The 20,146-nt window shown below is 40.3% G+C and overlaps 2 protein-coding genes across 2 annotated transcripts; one reads left to right on the forward strand and one right to left on the reverse strand.

Annotated features, from left to right (window-relative positions):
* Nucleotides 1-9,082: 9,082 nt before the first annotated feature.
* Nucleotides 9,083-15,883, forward strand: si:ch73-167i17.6 (regulator of G-protein signaling 9-binding protein). The gene has a single exon (XM_044344090.1). It carries the CDS (start codon nt 10,169-10,171, stop codon nt 10,910-10,912), a length of 744 nt encoding a protein of 247 aa, XP_044200025.1. The 5' UTR covers nt 9,083-10,168; the 3' UTR covers nt 10,913-15,883.
* Nucleotides 15,762-19,143, reverse strand: nudt19 (nudix (nucleoside diphosphate linked moiety X)-type motif 19). The gene is made up of 3 exons (XM_044343982.1): nt 18,201-19,143; nt 17,000-17,207; nt 15,762-16,878 (listed from the first exon to the last, which is right to left on the reverse strand). The coding sequence occupies exons 1-3, from the start codon at nt 18,969-18,971 to the stop codon at nt 16,661-16,663; spliced, it is 1,197 nt and encodes a 398-aa protein (XP_044199917.1). The 5' UTR covers nt 18,972-19,143; the 3' UTR covers nt 15,762-16,660.
* Nucleotides 19,144-20,146: the final 1,003 nt, after the last annotated feature.

Raw genomic sequence — 20,146 nt, forward strand, 5'->3', positions numbered from 1 at the left:
ATTAATATGCGTAATATTCACATCAAGTAAAATAATAGACCTAGACAAAATATGCATTTAGCCTAATAGCAGTTCAAAAAATTATAATCGCAATTATAATATCAAGAATTAGGCTAGGCCTATATGATAATCCTGCAGTCCTAACTCTAACCCTCCCATTGGGCCATTACCCCTGTTAAAAATGAACAAATCACCTACTGCATGTATGTATGTGTATGTATGTACTGTATGCATATGTGTATGTTCTACTCTGTTCTATGGAGTCTGACAGGTACAAGTAAAAATTATTGTTTATTTCAGCTTAGTAGCTCATTGCCTGCATTAAAGAACCATACAAGCATTTTCAATTGTACTTCACATCGAATTTCTGGATGTGCTTTTCATACCATTCAACATTAAACATTTATTTCCATATAATATGAAAATCGATGGTCAAACTCCTAAAAACTGAATTCTGTAAAACTTCACACTGAATATCAGTTCTGCATTTCTGTCTTATTTTACTTTTCAAATCAGTCTGCACTTGAACCACTCTAGCACCACAACCTTGAACAAGATAAGCAGGTATAGAAAATGGATGAATATTGACAGTGCTCTCGCTCGCCTGATCTGACTCAGTCTCTCTCTGAAGCCCAGACTCACTTAATCTGAACATTGCTACAGTTACAACGCTTACAGAAATATTTGAAATGTGATCGCATATCCTTGAACTTCACCTAAATCCATGTATGAGTACAACGTTAAATCGTTACTGTCCTGCTCTAGGTTAAAGCTTTCATGCATGCTACACTTCTGGTCCAGTCAGTGATGTCACAAAATGTATTTTTAGGGTTGTCAGCTAAAGAAAAACAGATGCTCTAACTAAGTGAAATATTTAGCTAGACATGACCCAGGTCTCTAGTGGTCAACTGGGGACAGATGGCCACTTGTAGCAGCACTTCCCCAGCAGGGAGCAGCAGGACTTTCCTGGCAACAGTATCTGATGTCACGTGTCTCCCAAGAGTGGATTATAAAGCCAAGACAAAGCAGCTTGGCCCTTCCATGCCCTGTTTCTGCAGATGCACAGTGAAAGCTCATGGCTTCTGCCCTCTCCTGTTCTGGTTCAGAGCCAATATCAGCTGTCTGTTTTAGAGACAGGGAGAGAAAAAATACCCAGCAATCCTCTAAAGCAGCTTAAAGGCTGAATCAGGGGACTGAAGCCCTTTCCATTTCCAGAACTGCTTCTCTCTCTCTCTCTCTCTCTCTCTCTCTCTTTCCATTATGGCTATATGAGCATCTGACTGACTGCCAAACGAGCAGCCACAGGCTAAATGTAAGCTGTCTGCTCCATCCTCCACCCTCACCTGCACAGATAAACATCCCTCAAAACATCTCCTGCTTACGCCAGAATAGACAGACCGTGAATAGCAACTGAGACAAGCAGGGTATTTCATTTTAACTCTTAATGTAATCAGGAGTCTTGTATCCGATTAAATAATGAATGCTAAGTGCTCATGTAACAAATAAAATCTCCCGCTGGGAGCCTTGGGTTCCCATGGGCATTATTATTTTGGCACAGCACCCCCCCCCCCCCCCCCCACCCTTTGTTGACATGCTGGCTTGTGGAGTGAAATGAAGTGAAGCAAAGCAGAGTGGAGAGCAGAGTGGTTTGGAGCGAGTGTGTGATGGGACTGTGGCTGGTCCCCTCTATGTGTTCATATGTTTGTGTGTGTGTTCCTAGAGGAATAAAAGGAGAAAGGAAGATGTGGAGTTCAGCTTACCCCAGAGAGGATGAGAGGACAGAGAAAAATACATTTAGAGAATGAGAGAGAAAGCAAACACAAGCAGAAGATGAGTGAAAAGGAACATACATGACAGGATAGCACAACCCCAGACCAATATCAGCGTCACTGTCAAATTAATCTTTCTGTCAGTGGAGCCTGTCTTATTAGAATTTGGCAAAGGAACAATGCCACAGCTGGGCAGTCAACCAGAATGACAAATGAAGATGTTATGAGTGTTTAAAGAATGTATTAGCATTATCTCACATATTAACACCCCAGCAAACCATTAGGGTATGATGCATAATATTCTACTGTTGGTATTGTGTAACAGATGAATTTTGGATATTTAGAAAGAGTCATTTAGTTTAATTGCAAATAATAAAGATTTTATAGCACTCTGTGTTGTGTTTTGGAGATATACAAGCAGTTAAAATAATATTAACGTAAAGTTATGAAACTGAACAGTATGGCGCAATAAAAGACATTTCTCTGGAAAATCTGGAAAGTATTTTCACTTTAAACACCAGTTTTTTCTTAAGAAAGTCCTCATACTTGCCTTGTATGCACATCACCCTCCTCCAAAGCCTTATTATATTATACACAAAGACATATAACCCGACCTGAGCTGCAATGAGAAAAGTAAGAGCATGTGAAGGCCCGTTGAGACTTACAACCTGAGGGAAATGTCTTGTTAAAAAGTAAACGAGAGAAAGCAGCAACGTCTTCATTAATTCTTAAAGAGTGAGGAACCTCAAGAGAAATTGCCTTGATGTTTTGAATTATACGCTGCTACCTGGCGTCAGTGTGTGTGGTAAAAAGAGAGAGAGAGAGAGAGAGAGAGAAGGAGGAGGAAGGTGAGGAAGGAAAGGGTAGTAGTAGCAGTTGCAGTAAGGTGCAATGCATGATGGGTATGCAGTTTGTAGGATGATCAGTAGGCCTATATATCATATTGGAGGATAGAAACTGATTTAGCTAATCTATGTTTAAACCAGCCTGTCCTACTGAGAAAAACTACAGTATAGGTTTTTTTAAAAACTGTAACTACGATTGTCATGATGTTTATTGTTGCCATGACGACAAAGGTTGCCTGACTTACGGAAGTAGTAACTTTAACCCACACCACGTTTCAAGTTGTCATTTTAACCCAAACCATGATCTTTCCCTGACCCTAACCAAGTGGTTTTTGTGCCCGAACCTAACCAGATGTTAACCACAGCATTGTCAAACCATAAAACATCATTATTTTTAACAGTGATTTGTAATGGTTTTGGAAAGCACCAATATGGGTCGTTCCTGAGTGCATGGTACAATCGACCAATCTGTGGTTGTTTAATTATGAAGACGTGTTGGTTTAAACAGGTCCCTATCACAATTACTAAATGAGATTTGGTGCCTCTCTAGGTGACTACATGGTCAGTTTGATCAAAATTATTACCCTGAAAGAAACTGAAAGTGAGAATGGCTCTTTTTCTTCTTCATTTCTTTATTTAAAAAGGTATATTTATATAGTATTTATAAGTCTGTATGGTATGCAATCGCCAAAGGCATTGAGTTCAAACATCATGTGACCCTGTGCATTTTATGGTCTAATTCTGCTAATGCATATTCCACACAACTGACCTGATCATACAATACCATCTGTCTACACTGAAAACATCCAAGAAAAACACGTGCATGCAAACTCTCCCTCAGACACACAAGCAAGAGACTGGGAGATGGCAGACTGAAAGAAAATCAGAGCAGAAGTATTAGAGTCTTGACCATGGACATTGTTGTCTACAGCGGCATGAAGAATGACACAAACCCAGTCTATGATGGCCTCTAACCTTGCACAGGCTTATCTCTGCTGCATCCACCTTCGCCTCGCCCCACACAAATCCAACCTAGAAGCCTTTTAGAGGGGATTTTCTGAGAAAGGCAATCTGTTGGCTAAAACTGCAGGAGTAAAACAGAGGAAGACCAAGACCTTTTTCCCTCCAGACCATCAGCTCTCTTGCATGTTTGGATGCACTGTGCACACAGCAAAAAATGACGGCTGAAGTACAGTGAGCTTGAGAAAAAAGTAACCAATGACAGCTTAAAGAACGTTAAAGGTCACTAATGTATCTCTCTTATTAACTATAGAAAGCTCCTAAAGTCTATTGTGGCAGAGTTGAATGTCTCTTGAGAGCCTGGTGAAGGACATCTTTTTAATCCATCCATTGTTTCCTCCTTTCACTGCACTGTTCTATTTTCTACAGAGAGGGTAAGGTACAATGGATTACATTAAGGCTTTGGTGAGAGGAGCCAACGGACAAACAAGTACCTCCTTCATACCCACCAATGAATGACAAACTGGGCAGAATGTATCTGTTTTTAACATGTTTTTATTAGACACTATGAAGAGGAGAGTAAAAGGAATGGTGGATGACAGAAAAGGGGCATAAAATAAATATTATGAGGCTGTTTCAAATTTGCAGCATGAGGGCAAATGTCATGCATCTTCTCCGGAGTTTACCTTAGTGTGATAGGATTAGTACTAAGCCTTGACCGAGCAGATGCCATGGATTCTTTTGGCTCATCTCAGTATAGCATGGAAAGCATACACTATTCTGTAGCACACGAGAGAGACTTATGATATTCTACTTAAAAAAAAAGATGTATATGCTTTACAAACACACCATTCAGTATGACTTCTGGTTGAAGAAATTTAGGCTCAATTTTTTGATGGGAACAATATTCTACAATGGTGGCCAGTTCTTGCCACTTCCCAGACTGAAAAAGTTAAATTTAACAGAATTAAAAAAAAAAATTCCTATTATTACAAACATCACTGCAGCACTGGACAGTTTTAAGTTGCACGCAATATGTGTAAGCAAGGGTCTGAAGCAAAAGACTGGCTTTCAGGAGTTCAGTCTACCCCACCCTCACACATACACACACACACACACACACACGCACGCACACACACACACACACACACACACACACACACACACACACACACACACTCACACACACACACTTATGCATCCCACTTTTCCTAAGTGCTACATCACATTTGCCACGATCAATACAAAGTTTATATGAGGGCTTTTAAGGTAAGCTTAGCTTTCCTTTTCATAGGGAGGAGCATTTATGTGTGTGTGTGTGTCAAGGTTGAGTGGAGATCCTCCTCAATCCGGACCTTCGTGGAGTTGAGGCGTGACTCACGGTTCACCCTGCTGCCTCATGCTGCGCCGTGTCCACATAGTGGATGAGGTCCATCAATAATTCAACAGACAGACTTCCTCTCTTTCTCTGGTTCTCACTCACTCGCCCCTCCACCCCCCCTTCATGCCTCTGTTTCTGACTGACTGAATCTTCCTCATACTACCACAAACAGCCTCCATCTCTGGGCTCTATCCCGCCTGCCTCTCTGCCAACTCGACCATCCCAAACCACTTAAAACAAGCTGCAACACACTTCCAAATTTAAATCTGAGGCCCACCCAAGTAATGGTTGGCTTTTAGGGATTTTTTTCTACATTAGTAACAAGACATCAAGTCAGCTTTCCGTGATCATGTAAGATTAGTGCTACATGCTGCGCTAATCCTGTTCTGGACACTTTCACTCAAATGTGGGCACTATTAAGTAAGATGTCAGACTTGGAGGAGTCAAAGGAGGGGATTTTAGCAGATGATACTGACCACAGAGTGGATAAGCAGTTACTACTCCCTCACAGCAAAAAGGTCCTGAATTCAAACCCCACTGATTGAGGAGTTGAGGAGTTTCTTTGTTTTCCTTTGAGTATGTGCAGGTCTCCTCTAGGTGCTGCAGTTTTTTTTCACACTGAGAGTCATCCATGTTGTGTTGGTTTAGGAACACTCCTGACACTGGCCTTCTCCAAGGCACTGCCCTCAGTACTGGATTTGGTCCTTGAGTGCTTTTCTCTGGCTATAAATCTAGATGTTTTAGTCTGTTTACTTCAGATCACCATTTCTTACCATTTTCAAAAAGTAAGTAAAAGTAAAAGTAAGTTGGGCAATCCATAAGTGTAACGTTGTTGAGTAACAATAACAAAACCCTGGCCAGGTGTTTAATATGATGGATTACCAATCTCAAGCAAGTGTCAAATCTCTGCAAGTTGATTTTTATGTTTTACAGGAATGAATACAAAACCACAGCTGTCTGAAAGGGATGAAAACACATTTAAAAAAAAAAGATCTGCATGATATCATAATGCAACATCAGAACAAATGTAGAAATCACTGTTGTGCAGTTGTTGAACATATCTAGTATGTGCTGTAACAGTGGCTGCCAGGCTTCTCTTATACCTTTTATTAAATAACATACAGTATATGCAGCACAGGCATAGGAATTTACTGTAGCAAGAACAGCACATCATGATGACTGCATTAGACTAAACTTAGGGTGAGGCCTTATGTAGAGAGCATACTCGCATTTTAGAGGAAAGGGCAGTGCATGAGCTTTTTCCTGGGATTATTAAGACAGATGACAGAGGTTATTCGAGAGTTTTCTAATGTGTTTGCTCAGGGTATTATTGCACTTTGAGGCAAAACATCTTCATGTTTTTGACCATCATCTCACACAAAGTGTAGTGAGTGCCAGCAGGCTCTATCTCCTGCCTAAATCATCAATTCCATATGATGAAAATGCGTGAGTGAGAGATGACAGCCTCCATTAAAAGATACATTAGTGGGCATTATACTGCTAATCCCAGGACCTTTAGGAACCTGCTAATCTGGATTACAGTTTGTAGATCATTTTATAGCATCAGTTGTTGACCTCCCTATACCAAGTTATTCTCCTCTTCTTTTGTTTCCTTTTCATCTTAACCTCTTGAAGCTGTGGGTGTTTTGATCACGTTTTATTTTATTTCAAGGCTTTTGGTATTGTCACATCATGTCTCCACCATATATAGGAGGAGTTTAGGATTTTATAAAATGCCATCATTTTACGTGCGAGTGGCATCATACACACCTTTTATGAAAAAATAATAATCTAAATGCAGTTTACGTCCGTAGTGTTGAAGGTTAACGTCCAGCTTAATTCAGTGAGCTGGGGCTCTGTTTGTAAACACAAAAGGCACTTCCTTCTTTAGCAGACATCACTTTAAAATGCAACACGTGTTCAGGGGTCTGCGGCGAACACAAACAATTCTGGCCCCATTTTCAAATGTCACAGCACAGGAAGAGATGGGTTTATGCAACAAGCTGATGTCATACAGCAGCCACAAAAATCTGCCATGTCAACCCAACAGTCTGGATGGTCACACTCAATTAAGTATACCTCTCTCATAACTGACATTAAACTGCAGTTCAAATACCATCAAAATATTGTATTTTCTGCTTTTATTTGCAATTAAAGTCACATGATGTCGAAATCATGTCTTACAAAGATCTTGCATCAAGCGTTTGATGTTTAGCCACTGAGGATAAGCAGTAGTTGTTGCTGGTGTACTACTAACCGGCATTATTATGACAACAAATATTTGACCATCGTTATGGTTTTGTCTTGAATATACAATTAATGTTGCTCTCGGTCCTGCCGTATTTTGCCTCTTGGTCAAAATCTGACCAAAATCCAAACAATGGATGGTTCATCTTTGACACTTTTATCTAAATCAGGGAAATACTGCTCAAAAATATACAGACAAAAACCAAAACAACACAAAAAGACTTTAAATATGTGAAAAATGTGCCATTTACTAACAATAAAGTGTTCGCAGCAAATTCAGAAATCTTGCTTTTTTCAGGATTTATTTGTCTTTTCGTGAGTCAGTGTAATGCATACATCGATGTTAAGAGAATAAGAACATCTTAAACTCTTTCCAGCCTTGTTGCTCTTCTCTGTGTAACAGCAAACCACCAAGAGCCTCTGCACAGGAAATCAAACTGAGTCTTCCATGATGTGTTCACTCTGAGAGCAATCAGGCCACAGCATGTCTGACTCATCCTAACACTTGAATCTAACAGACCGGCTTATTGGAAGTCTTATTATAGGAACGCAGACAGAGAGACAGCAGAGCCAATTTTACTATGTAATCCTGCAATTCTGCCTTTATTCTGTCAGTGGTTCCGTGTAAATGTGGTAAAGAATAGACTGAACAGATTTATGTAATTTTCCAAGTTTGGAGTTGCGTGGAGACCATGCGTGTTGTTTGTCTCACTGACTCTAACTGTGTTTCTGTACTTGTTAACTTAGGTTTGATATAAGATGCTGATATTTTGTGAGCTGGAAAATCATTCACTTTTACTTTATCTGTGTAGAGTGCAATTCAAAGATTTTGTGTGTTGCACATTGGACATGGCATCTGGAAAAACTGCAATGTATCTTTGTAAAAATGAAAGTACTTTTATAAATATTCAATATTTATACAGAAAAACAAAGCAAAACTCATATACCATTCAATTAAAAAATGTAGAATAGATCATTAAAAATAAAAGTATATAAATCTCTCTTTTGACATGTATTTCTAAATACATCATGAGAGAACGACTGTTGACAATTTTCTGTGATGTCAGTAATTGAATACCATGTAAAAAAAATAACTGGAGAGTGCTTGCCAAGAGGTGAGATGTTGCCATGGAAACAAATTCAAAGGAAAGAAGATGCATTTGCCAAGATCTTAACAAAACATCTGACTCAGCCAAGATATTTGTTATTAGTCAGACATCACCGGCAAGTTAAAACATATCTAACAGCACAGTTTACAGTACAAACAGAGCAGAGGGACATAGAATTAGATTAAACTGAATGAATAGGGAGTTACGGGTATTAGTATATAAGTGACGATGCATGAAGTCTCAATAATGTGCATCAACAGAAAAGCTGATATGAGCAAATACAAAGTTTTTTTTTTTTTTTTTTTTTTTTTTTTTTTTTTAAAATTACAATCTGGGAGAAAAAAAGAGTAGAAGAAATAAATCATGAGAAATAATCAGATGTCATCTTATATAAAGCAAACAATGAGCTTTGCCCTTGGTTCCTTTGGCATCCTCATGCACATCAAGTCCATTAGCTTTGCTCTGCAGTCACTGAATCATTAGGCGCCATCCGCTTCAATAATGCAAAAAGAGCAAACCAGGCAAACACCTCACAGCCCTATCTGCCTCTCATCTCTCAACACAGCAGGAGCCAACTGGGTAAACAACACATTATCCAACAAATACTGTGTGCAACAACTGGCATCCTCCATGAAACCTAAACTGTGTGCAAGCAGGTGTGTGTCTGATGGACTGCAAGGCATGCAACTATGCAAACTAGAAAGAGACAAATATGTGGGTTGTCACTAATGCTCACACTGATTGCTCATTTTCTTCAGCACTGTACATTTATTTGTTTTTAATAAGCAGGTATAAAATGATCACATATATGGGTGTTAACAGGAATGTTGTTGAATGCAAAGATTAACATAAATAAAGCTCAATAACTTCATTCATAAATCTAGCCTGTATCTCCTGATCACATCAAACAAGTAAGACCTGGTCAGCCATCAGTCATGGCTTCACTTGTCTTTGGAAATGTTGCTGACAACATACAGTATGCGGGGATCCTGATGACAAATAGCAGATAGTGGCAGATAGTTTCGGGCTTTGTGATTTGACATCCACTCTGATGGGCAACACAGTCCTGCCCACGGGAGGGTCAGATCAGCCAATGACGGGCTGCATTCAAACTAGACCACTACATGACCAAACCAATGGGAGTGAAGCTGTTGTATTTCCCTGCCTGCCTCTCCGCCTGAATGGCTCTGTTTCGTGCTCACATGTGACCACAGAAGGCGCTTACTGGTATTTAAACATCATCGATTGGGTGCTGAAGTGGACAGCTCCCCGTACAGATAAACAAACTAAAAAACGATGGCTTGTTTCCCCTCCCCATGTTATGGGCGCTCTGAAGCTCATTTTTCTTTGTAAATGAAGATCTCCATCTCCCAGCAGCGCGTCATCTGTGAACATTAACGGACTTATTTTAAGCTGATGACGAGATTGACACAAGCAGCAGTCATAGGCGGATGTGGTGACACCTGTAGCTGAATCTGGACAGACATTTGCAATCTCATAAAAAAGGAAGATTGGATTGTTTCACATCCATTCGCATCCGTCCTGCAAAAGAGGTCCTCCGGCGCTGTTTGATCTCGAGTGAGGACGCGCAAAGGTAGCCTAAAGCCATTTATGGACGCATTAATTTCTAAGCCGCTCTCTGTGCTTGCTTGTAGACAGGAAGGAGCATGGATAGAGAGGAATTTGCTCTGACTAGTGCTCTGAGGGGATTTGTAGAGCTGGGGGTGTGCTCCCGTGGAAACTAAACTAACGACAGTGGCTAAACCGCCGTCACTAACAGCTCGCCATTTCTCTTCAAACCTCTTTTGTTTATTATTTCATATTTTTGTTTGGCGGGGAGATTTTTTTTAATCAGTCATGGGGAAAGAGGAGTGCAAAACAATGCTGGATGCTCTGAACAAAGTAACCGCCTGCTACAGGCATCTGGTGATCGCTCTTGGAAGCACCTCGGACTCGCAGAACCTGCGAGAGGAGCTGAAGAGGACCCGCAAAAAGGCCCAGGAGCTGGCTGTGGCCAACAGGACTAAACTGACCTCTCTGCTCAAAGACAAGACCATCAGTAAAGAGGACCGGGCCGAGTACGAGCGCCTATGGGTTCTTTTCTCCAGCAGCATGGACCTCCTGGAGGTGGACATGAAAAGGTCCCTGGAGATAGGGCAGGATTTCCCCCTCAAGGTGCCGACGAGGCACCTGATCCAGACTGGGATGACCGGCAGCACCACCACCGTGGCGGCCAGGGCCATGAGCGTGCAAAACATGAAGTATGAGGCGGACAGCAACATCGACACGGCGGACCTCAGGGACCTGCAGACCGAGATCTCCCAAGTGAGCCAGATGATGGAAGAGATGGAGATGAAGGTGCAGGTGGCGCCGTGGGCCGTCGAGGCGAAGCAGGAGGCAGGCGCGGAGCTCAAGTCCAACATGAGCGTGGGGAATTCCTCTGTGGGTGTCATCTCTATCTGCGAAGAGGAGCCCAAAGAAGAAGAAGGAGGTGGAGGCAACAGGAATGCAAGTCTTGCTTCCATCTGCGCTATGTTTGTATTCTGTGTCATTATTATGGTCGCTGTGGTGCTAGGATACTTGGTAATCAATATGTCCTGAAGTGACTAACCACCAGTCCACCCTGACGGACACCCTGCCCGGCTGCCCACGGGAGCGCCACCGTGGGTAAGATCCAGCAGCTCCACAACAGAGAGAAAGAGCTTTTTGTGGGCTTGAAGGGGCTGAATAAATGTGGACACACGAAGTTATTAATCTTTCTCGGATTTGTGAATGTATTCGGTGGAGTTGAGGAGTTGCACTAGATAAAAATATAGAACAACATAGCTGTCATTCGGTGAGAATGGACGCCGGGTACAATTTGAGGTTAAGTAGGCCTATTTTAAGGGGCCAAGGAGTCGTGTATTTTTGGAAAGAGGAAAAAAAAAGTCATAAAATTACGTGACAGTGTCTGGCCATCAGGATGATATAAACTACACGTAATCCAAGTGGATTAGTGGAAAAGCTCAAGCGTAAATGTAGCCTACTGTTAAGTATTCCCCTTGATGTTCTGCTGATTGATGCTTTAAATTTATGAATTTAAACCAGCAAAGTCAGATGTGTTCAAACGACTATGGGGCCCTGTAGTCAGAGAAGTAGGGTCATGTTTGTTGGAAAACAACAGAACCAGTATATACCCATAAAGGTTTGCTCTTCACATCACGCAGCTTGGATGTGATTAAATCTGCACTGTTCTTACACTCCCGTTAGCACAGCTTTAACACATGATAAAATCTGTACAGCCAGATTGTAATAGGCCTGCATCTTGATTGCATCAAATCACAGTGTACTTCATGAGAGCCTTGGGACCTAAGAGACGTCCACAGTCTTTTAATAATGCACCCTCCTCGTGCTCCTTTTCAGGGTTTTTCTTGCAAACAGTGTTGAATGTTGCAACATGTGAATAGAGGGGTTTGTATAAACTGCCTACTGCTGTGTCAGATAATGTACATACAATTGAGTATATTTATTATAATAAAAGTTTTTTGAACACACACTGAGCGCTTGTAGTTTGAAGAAGTTGCTCCTGCAGGTGCTTTAAAAGCAACACACAATGCCAAATCAGCATAAATTGACTGTCACAGTTCTATTAGGAGTAAGGCTTTGGGATATATTTATCCCTGCTTTTGAGATAAGCCTAATGGTTTTAAATGAGCCAAAAGTCAAGCCCGGTTTGTAATCACTGCAAAGCTTGAGATACATATATCAGACGTACACGGAGGTATTTTAAGAAGAGGATTATTATCTTAGACGTAATCACGCTGTTGGTCAATTTAAAATGGAGAGGCGACTTACACAGATTCTCCCTCCCTAATGGTTTTAGTTGTAAGAGTCTTTAAGGGTATTCCTGGATTGGCACACAGGTGAAGTGAAGACAGATGGAAAAAGCCTCCATAGCTGATGGCTGATAATTGATATGCTTCTGTTCTATGGCTGATCATGTGTTTGCCTTTCTTTATTCAAGGTTTTGGAAAGGTTTAATTAAAATCAAGATGCAAATTCAGAAAAGTTAATTTTTTTTTCAGCTTCACTTTATTTTGTGTTTCACTCCCTCATTTCTTTTTTCAAATGACAATTTTAAGGAAATAATTCAAATTCAAAATATTCAAATACTGACCCAAAATAATTATGGTCATTCAAAGTTAAACAAAGTTCCACATTTCATTTCCTCTGCAAAACCTGTTTTTATTTTAAACACATCTCTTGCAGTTGACAGTATACAGGGTGTAAAGGATGATGAACCAGTGAGTTGTCAATAACTGATAACAATAAAGAGAGGTCTTTAATTATCAATGCTGAGATTTTGCTCGACAGGATCTGTGAGGATCCATATGCTCCCCTTTATATTTGATCCACAGTACAGCTGAAGGCAGATATCAGCCATTCTTTACTGTCATCATCTTTTTATACAAATATGTTTGTTGAATAACTGTTCTGATGTGAATTCTAATGAAAAGTCTGCTGTAATTGCTTGCAGCTAAACAGTTGCACATTAAATGAGTTTTTAATTGACTGGAGTGATCACCTCCTCCATTCTTGAGGAGGTTCTTCAATAATTGTAAAGGGTAAACAGATCCCTTGCATTTAGGGGACATTCAGTCTTAGTTAGTCCCATAGGAGTAATGGATTGCATTCATTACATATTTCTCATATAAAAAAAAAAAACTGACAAGAGTGTGTGTGTGACAGATATATACATATATAGATATAGATAGAGAGAGAGAGACATTAATTGAAGAGCAGAGAGCGTTCTTTTTGGCAGGACTTTGATGCATGAAAATCAGTGGTGTGCTACACTCACACTTTATTCACAGTAGATTTTCTGACATCGTGTTTATCTTAACTGTCATTTAAGGCACTACTGTACGTTCTGCTAACAGTGAATCACGGACGACTTGAAATTCCTGACAGACTTACATTGTCATCCAGAGATCCAAAAATACAAAGGTGATTAATTAAACATGGTGAAGAGAGGGAAGGGATTTAAATAGTGGACGAGATAAAGCCTCCTAAAACACTGCACTTTAAAATTTGTCCCTCCTATTTCCAGAGGAAGAGGAACGCCAAAGTCTACTTTCATGCAACTTTGAGACTGTTTCAGGCACGCTGAAATGATTTTGTTGCAATCTGTTATGCAAGCAGTTCCTCAAAATAGCCACAGCATCAAAGTTTTACAATATATGCTTCATTAGGTACAAAAATTGACCTTCACAGACCTTTTACAGGTGAGTAAATCGACTTTCTCTACTTGGATGCGTTTTCTTTTAACTTATGATGGCAACATTTTATTTGTCTCACTCTGTTGCTTGGAAACAAATAAACTAAGCAGACTGGTTCGCAGAGAGGCGAGCTACACACTTGGCGGACACAGACCACTGCATCATCCCCTCATCTGGACGAAGATGGTGGGTTTCCAAGGCTGTGGGTTGCCATAGAAACCCGCAACGGACTCTCCACCACAAACAGCACAGACGGTTGAGCTGTGTTATTTCAACTCATCCCCCTTCTGCCACCACCATCCTACACACACACACACACACACACACACAGAGCACTCTAAAGCAGACGATCTGTGAGGACAGAGGAGGGAGGGCAGCGCTGAACAGAGGGACAAGCAGCATCCTTCCTCATGCTGACAGATGAAATGTGTCAAAAAAGATGGATTTTAGATTGAAGGGGTGCTGACCTGTTATAGTGTGCCTCATCATCATTTTAGAACAAAATGCTTCAATCAGGTCAGAGTGACATTAAGATACCTTTAAAAAAGGCAGCACCGTAACCATTGATGGAGGGACAGTCTCTCTCTATATACTTTATACACACAGTATATATTTATATGTTTTTTTTTGTCACCATTTAGTCAATTCTCTAAAACTCTTTCCTGATTCAGCCTCTTCCTGCTGATTTTGTGCATCTAAGAAGCCCACTGGACTGTCACATGTGAAGTGCACTGTTTCTGTGAGAGCTGATGCCAAAAGATGACGAATTATGAACAGAAATCGTGTTCCTTAAATATATATTCTACATTTAGTTTAGCTTTTTTATTTCTTGTGATGGGCTATTTTATAAGAACATGAAATTTACAGGAACATATCAAACTGCTTTAACACTTGAAGTGTATAGAAGCCCAGATATTATACAATAAAGACCTGGTTATGATTACTTCACGCTATAAAGTGATGCAGTGTGTGGTTACTGTGATCACATTACATGTTTGGATTAATAGGAGAAATTTAAAAACAAATCCAATCAGTTACTTTATATAAATTGCCTTATATGAGAACATGTATTGTGATGATAGATGTGAAAATTTGTCAAGCACCCATTAGACTCATTATTCTGTCTTTTTCACTGAGCTTGTTCGCTGACTATGCTTTTACCGTCACAAATCACAAACCATCACATTGTAGAAGAAATCAGCTAAAAGCAGTTTGAGACAGCATTGGTAAAAAGATCAAATTAATAATGGATTAATTGATTGATTTTATAATAAATTAATTTATAAATGGCAGACACAGGGTACAACCCATTTGACAGAGATGATTTCTTATGAGTTATTAATTTGCCATGAAGGACACTGCTGTGAGCAGGGAAGACACCCAAAGGAGAGAAGGTTGAAGCCCCGCAGTGCCTCCAACACTGACATGTGCAATCCTACTGAGAAGGATCATAACACACACACACACACACACACACGCACATACACGCACGCACGCATGCACACACACACACACACACACACACACCACCTATTAGCAGCAGGTGTTGTCTATAAATCCCTTTGATATATTTGGTAGTTAGAATGTTTCTATGGTTACAAACTAAATTTGGTCAAAAATAAAATGGTTACATAAATCATTTTCTTTACATCGCAGAGCAAACTAAAATTCAAAGACTATAAGAGCAGGAAGTTCTTGAAGGAAACTATTTCATTACTTCCTTGTTGAACTTATATTTTCCCCCCAAACTTTGACACAATAAACATTACAAACAAAGTCAGATGCATTTGTTGTGATCAACAGGGTTTCTGAGTGTTGAGATCATGTCATGTCGAGAAATGACTTGATGACTCCTGTTTAATTTCAGAACTATGTCAAAATGAATGAGCACCACTGATGAAACAAAACCCAAAATCTTACACTAAAACGTATTCTCACAGAATCACTCCATGTCTGACGACCCCCTTCACATACGTCAGCTGCTGATAAAAAAAAAAGAGTCTGTAAAAACTGTAAGTCCTATGTAAATTAAAGCCATTAGTAATCATTTCAGATTTGTCAAAAAACAGATTTATTACATAAAAAAAGGTAAGAACACTGTTAAGATCTGATGGCCCTGGACACTCGAGTGTTTCAATGGGATGACACATGGATGGCTCAATATTAATTGAGGAATTGTTCCGTTTTTTTTCCAATGATGGTCGATTATTATACTTAAAGATCCACTATTTCAAACTTCTTTCAGTATTTCATAGTGAATGAGCTGTTCTGACCTTGAGCACAAGAAAAAATAAACTGATGGGAACAGAAAAAGCCATTTCCACTATGTCAAAAACTTTCTGCATGTAATGTACATTAAATTATATTATACAGGTCTCCACACATATTAACCAAGGAAAATAAGCTTGACAAATGTGAGTTTTTACAATTCCTTATGACAATGAATGATTTTCCACCTCATAAGTAAGTCAGTTCATGTACTGTAACTTTGCCTAACGTTGATACACACTCCTCTCTTGAGCGTCTAGCAGCGATTGTAGCTTAACTATCTGGATTCTAAGTACCTGGAGACAAAAACCTCTGTTTGTACTCCACATAGATCATAAACCCTTGAATATAGAAACAACTTATTGAAATCGGTTGAGAAATGTAAACGTTATAGTGCTTTTTTTATCCAGAGAAAACACAGCTCCCTCGTTTAGTTGTACTTGTTAACAGGCAGTCTTGCCCGGTCCAATATGGCGGCAACAATGACGTATAGCAGCAATGGGCTGAAGCAGTCAATGCGGCATCTATGTATGTATGTCTTTGAGTAAGTGAGCATGCACAACACCAGAACCCTGGAACTGGCTCACAAATGAATGCAGCCATCATTAATGTTATTAGTAACACCTGTGCTTTTCCTACTATGGCAGGTCAAATATCTGCTCTGAAAAAGGCCTCTCTGATACAATCAAACTGCTTTAGACAGCGCTGTAAATATTCATGTTTAATGATAATAATAATAATAATAAAATAAACTTGTCTTGTTTTAAGAGTTTTTTTTCTTTATGTGTGCAAGTTGAGGGTGTCGTGCAGCAGGTGGAGCACGTCAAAGCTCACTTTTTGAGTCAAGTGGTGAAGCTGGCTCGACAACAGGCAGCAGGTGGTTGTACTTGGGTGTGATGGTGATCTGTAGAGTTGTAGTATATGGATCCATGATACAGATGCGGTGCAGCGCAGAATCATCTAGAGGATCCTCCAGCGGAAGGTCTGTTATGGTGTCTATGCCAGCCTCTCTTGAACTGTTCAACGGGTAAAGTTTGTCGCCTGCAGAAAATAGCGAGGGTAGCATTAATATTCAGAACACCACTTCACATTCATATTATAAAACAGCACTGAGCAGTATATAATCTTCACTGGTGGATTGAATGAGACAGACAATCAGCACCTGGCAGCACAGATATGTAGTGTTCATCTTTTAGGAAAACAACAGGCAGCAACTGCTCGCAGCCTTCTGTGGCTCGCTGGCTAGCAAACTTGTGGAGGTCGTTCAGCAGAGGGAAACAGCACATGCGGCTGAGCTCGTAGAACTGCGGAGGAGCGATCCACAACTCTCGTGCCTGGTAGCTTTGCAGGACTTCTGAGGGTGTGGACCACTGAAACACACACACACACATACACAGAGGTAGAGGTTAACAGCTGTACTGGTGTGTTTCTTTTCCATTAGCTGTTCTTATGGGGAAGTTGCCAGCCAAAGTGACCCTAATGCAAGGCTTAAGAAATCTTTGATTGCTTTATTGATTATGTAACAATTCACCTTCACACTGCCGCTACAGCTGGAATAATACTTTTACACTTGACAACTGAAAGAGTTTTACACTGCGCTGTTTGAGACTTGTTGGTGATGTATCTCTTACACTTACTTTAAGTACACAGTTATGTACTGCTGCCATTTTAGTCAGCTGTTCATTGTCTCCACTCATAATTCAAACAGGACGGTTTGGCAGTGATGAGCAATAAGTCATAATTTAATAATCATGAACAAAGATTGAGTATTTTGGGAACTGCTAGAGCTGCAACGATTAGTCGATTAATAAATCGACAGAAAATGAATCGCCAGCTATAACTGATAACTGATTAATTGCTTTGAGTCATTTTTTTAAGAAAAAATGCCCAAATTCTCTGATTCCAGCTTCTCAAATGTGAATATTTTCTGGTTTATTGAGTCTTATATGACAGTAAAACCAATATCTTTGAGTTATGGCCTGATGGTTGTGACAAGACAAAACGATTGAGGACGTCACCGTGGGCTTTGGGAAATATATTTCACAATTTTCGGACATTTTATGGAGCAAACAACTAGTCGAGCAATCAAGAAAATAATCAACGGATTAACTAGTTAGTTGCTGCCCTAGATATGATCAGTTTAGATTTCAAAGACATGTGTCTTTCTAATCAGCAAGGACTCATTCAATTCAGCCAACATCTGCCACTTTCACATCTGTTTGAAGATTATTACAATTATTAAAATAACCAGCCTGCATACATGTTATTCATCTGTTCACTAACCTATTTATTTAACTTTCTGTAAGGCACTTTGGTCAACAGTTTTACGTATGCTCTTTGAATAAAGTGACTTCATGGATCACCTGAAAGCGCACTATTTCCTTCTGATCCTGCAGTGTGTGGGGGATCTCCTGCAGGCAGCAGATGAAGAAAGCTGTGTCAAACCTCGTCACACCGTATCGGCCGCTGGGAGTCAGCCAGTTGCCCCACTCATGTAAAGCCCAGATGTTGGGCAGCACCTCCAGCTCTCTGCACATCCTGATGAAGTTGGAGGGGTTTTGGTTCACCAGAGCCCTCCATTTGGTAAGTTCACTACTGCACAGCTCGTTTACCTTGTAATGAAGTGTTTGATCAGTGGCACATCTGTCCTCTGTGCTTTTCAACAAACTCTCCTCCTCCGTTTTGGACACAACCAGGAGCACACCAGACTCCTCAAACGTCTCCCTCAGGGCGCAGATCCGGAAGGCGACCTCTCCCGGGATAGGGGAGCCCAGTTTCAGCCGATCAGTGGCGAAGATCGGAGGTCTGGTCTCCGCAGACTGTTTGACTCTTCTCAAACCAAAATTAACAGAGTTCCTGAAAGATTTGAAAATGTCCAGCCATTCACTCGAAAAGTCCGAAGAGTCCACCATGCCGCCGGGAAACACATAAGCATTGGGCATGAATCCGCTTTTACTGCTTCGTTTCAGCAGTAAAACGTCGTAATCAAAGCGGGACTTGTGCGGCAGGTGTGACCGTCCGAGGCTGCTGGCCGCCGGTGTCCTTGACGACAAACCACCGTCCGCACCGAGCCTCTGGCCGGCGGCTAAGATGAGAGTGGCCGCCTCCTTCCAGTGCTTCAGAGTGGTGTTCATCCTCAAACTACGAGCCTGTTTCCTTAACTTTCACTCATTTAATTCGTCACAGAGCTTCTGCAAGTTGGGGGTACAGCTACTTCCCAACATTTGTTTTGGTGGAAGTGATGAAGGACGTGAGTGTCATCTGAGCTGAGCTGCTGCCGCCACCTACAGGCGGGATGACTGACAGCTACACAGAAAACAAGTGGCCCTTAACACAATTTCTGTATTTCTTCCCTGTCTATCACATGGATGTATAGTAAGAGCTCTTATACATCCATGTTCTATCACTGCAATGCACTTTGATATTTCTTCTCAGAATCGAAATCATTATATTTTGTACAACATATTAAACTAATCGGGAAACCCAGAAAAACTATTGAGGAAACATAAGCAACTGACCTTGGTCAGTATCACCTGGTGTTTTTAAAAATATATTTTTATTTTAGCCAAATAAATTAAAATCAATATTAATAACCAAAGAACATACAACCCACCAATTTTTCAACATTGTAACATTGCACAATTTTGAATCACTGTGAAAACTTGAACTGTGTTACATTTTCTATTATGGTTAATCAAAGAACGGCCTAATTATGCTTCTTTGTATCATAGTATCATTTATTTTTTCTTCACACTACTTTTGATGTTTACCTCCTGGGTCTAGAGGCGTTGGTGTCAGTACATTGGTGTGAGTGTAATATTGTGGAAAAAACCTTCCTATTCATTGCCTGTTGCCTGAATTACAAAGGTGTAAAATTCTTTGACTTATATTGTCTCGATAACACAAATAGGCTAAATTTGAGGACACAGTTCCTGATTTTTAAAATTCTTTATCACTGAGCAATTTCTACCATCCTGAATATTCCTGCAAAATTTAACTTTTATGTTATCATGCATTTGAATCATTTGAATTGGGTCACTTTGCACAATCCACCCCTAACAGTGCTTCTGTGCTTGAATTATAAATTCAAATTTAGGAAATGTTCACATTACTGTGTGTGTGTTAAAAGGAGCAGACTGTAGCTTCTAATAGTATAAACATCTCATCTATGTAAAATCTGTGAAACTGAATTTTATAATGCAATAATATCTTCAGTTATACAGATATTTGTGATGTATTGTAGACCACCTGGCAATATATTGTTTACTGTTATGGTGGGCAAAATGTCATGGTGTTAACAAAATAAAGT

The sequence above is a fragment of the Thunnus albacares genome, chromosome 1 (assembly GCF_914725855.1).
Source record: "Thunnus albacares chromosome 1, fThuAlb1.1, whole genome shotgun sequence".
NCBI classification, from domain to species: Eukaryota; Metazoa; Chordata; class Actinopteri; order Scombriformes; family Scombridae; genus Thunnus; species Thunnus albacares.